The sequence below is a fragment of the Corvus brachyrhynchos genome, unplaced genomic scaffold, assembly GCF_000691975.1.
Source record: "Corvus brachyrhynchos isolate BGI_N302 unplaced genomic scaffold, ASM69197v1 scaffold142, whole genome shotgun sequence".
Taxonomy (NCBI): domain Eukaryota; kingdom Metazoa; phylum Chordata; class Aves; order Passeriformes; family Corvidae; genus Corvus; species Corvus brachyrhynchos.
Window position 1 is genome coordinate 5,327,169 of NW_008237226.1, and position 403 is coordinate 5,327,571.

Below are 403 nucleotides of genomic sequence, written 5' to 3' on the forward strand. Positions count from 1 at the left end.
CGGGAGCGGGAGCGGCCGCTCCCCCCGCCCCGTCATCCGCGCGTCCCACACCCCTCACACCGGGCATCTCATTTATCCCACCGGACAGTTGTTGCCCCATTAAAGCGCAGTCCCGCCCTTTGTGGAGGACCTTTCATCTGGGGAAGTTTTATGACACTTTGTAAATGTGCAAAGTTTTTAATTAGACACACCAGACAGCCCCAGGCAGCACTAGCGCCACGAAGTCTTCATGCCGCTCTCTGCTTTACAGCACAACAAGCCGCTCTACTCCTTTGAAGACAATGCCGACTATGTCTACGATGTCATGTGGTCGCCAGTGCATCCCGCGCTCTTCGCCTGCGTGGACGGGATGGGGCGCCTGGATCTGTGGAACCTGAATAACGACACCGAGGTGAGGCGGCTC

At 57.8% G+C, this 403-nt stretch overlaps 1 protein-coding gene across 6 annotated transcripts in view; it reads left to right on the forward strand.

Moving 5' to 3' along the window:
* DYNC1I1 (dynein cytoplasmic 1 intermediate chain 1) overlaps positions 1-403 on the forward strand; it is a 174,060-nt gene that overhangs the window by 149,163 nt on the left and 24,494 nt on the right. For all 6 annotated transcript variants that reach the window (XM_008629916.2, XM_008629918.2, XM_008629917.2 and 3 more), the window contains one exon: positions 251-391. In XM_008629916.2, coding sequence (XP_008628138.1) covers positions 251-391 — 141 coding nt within the window. The remainder of the gene's footprint in view (positions 1-250; positions 392-403) is intronic.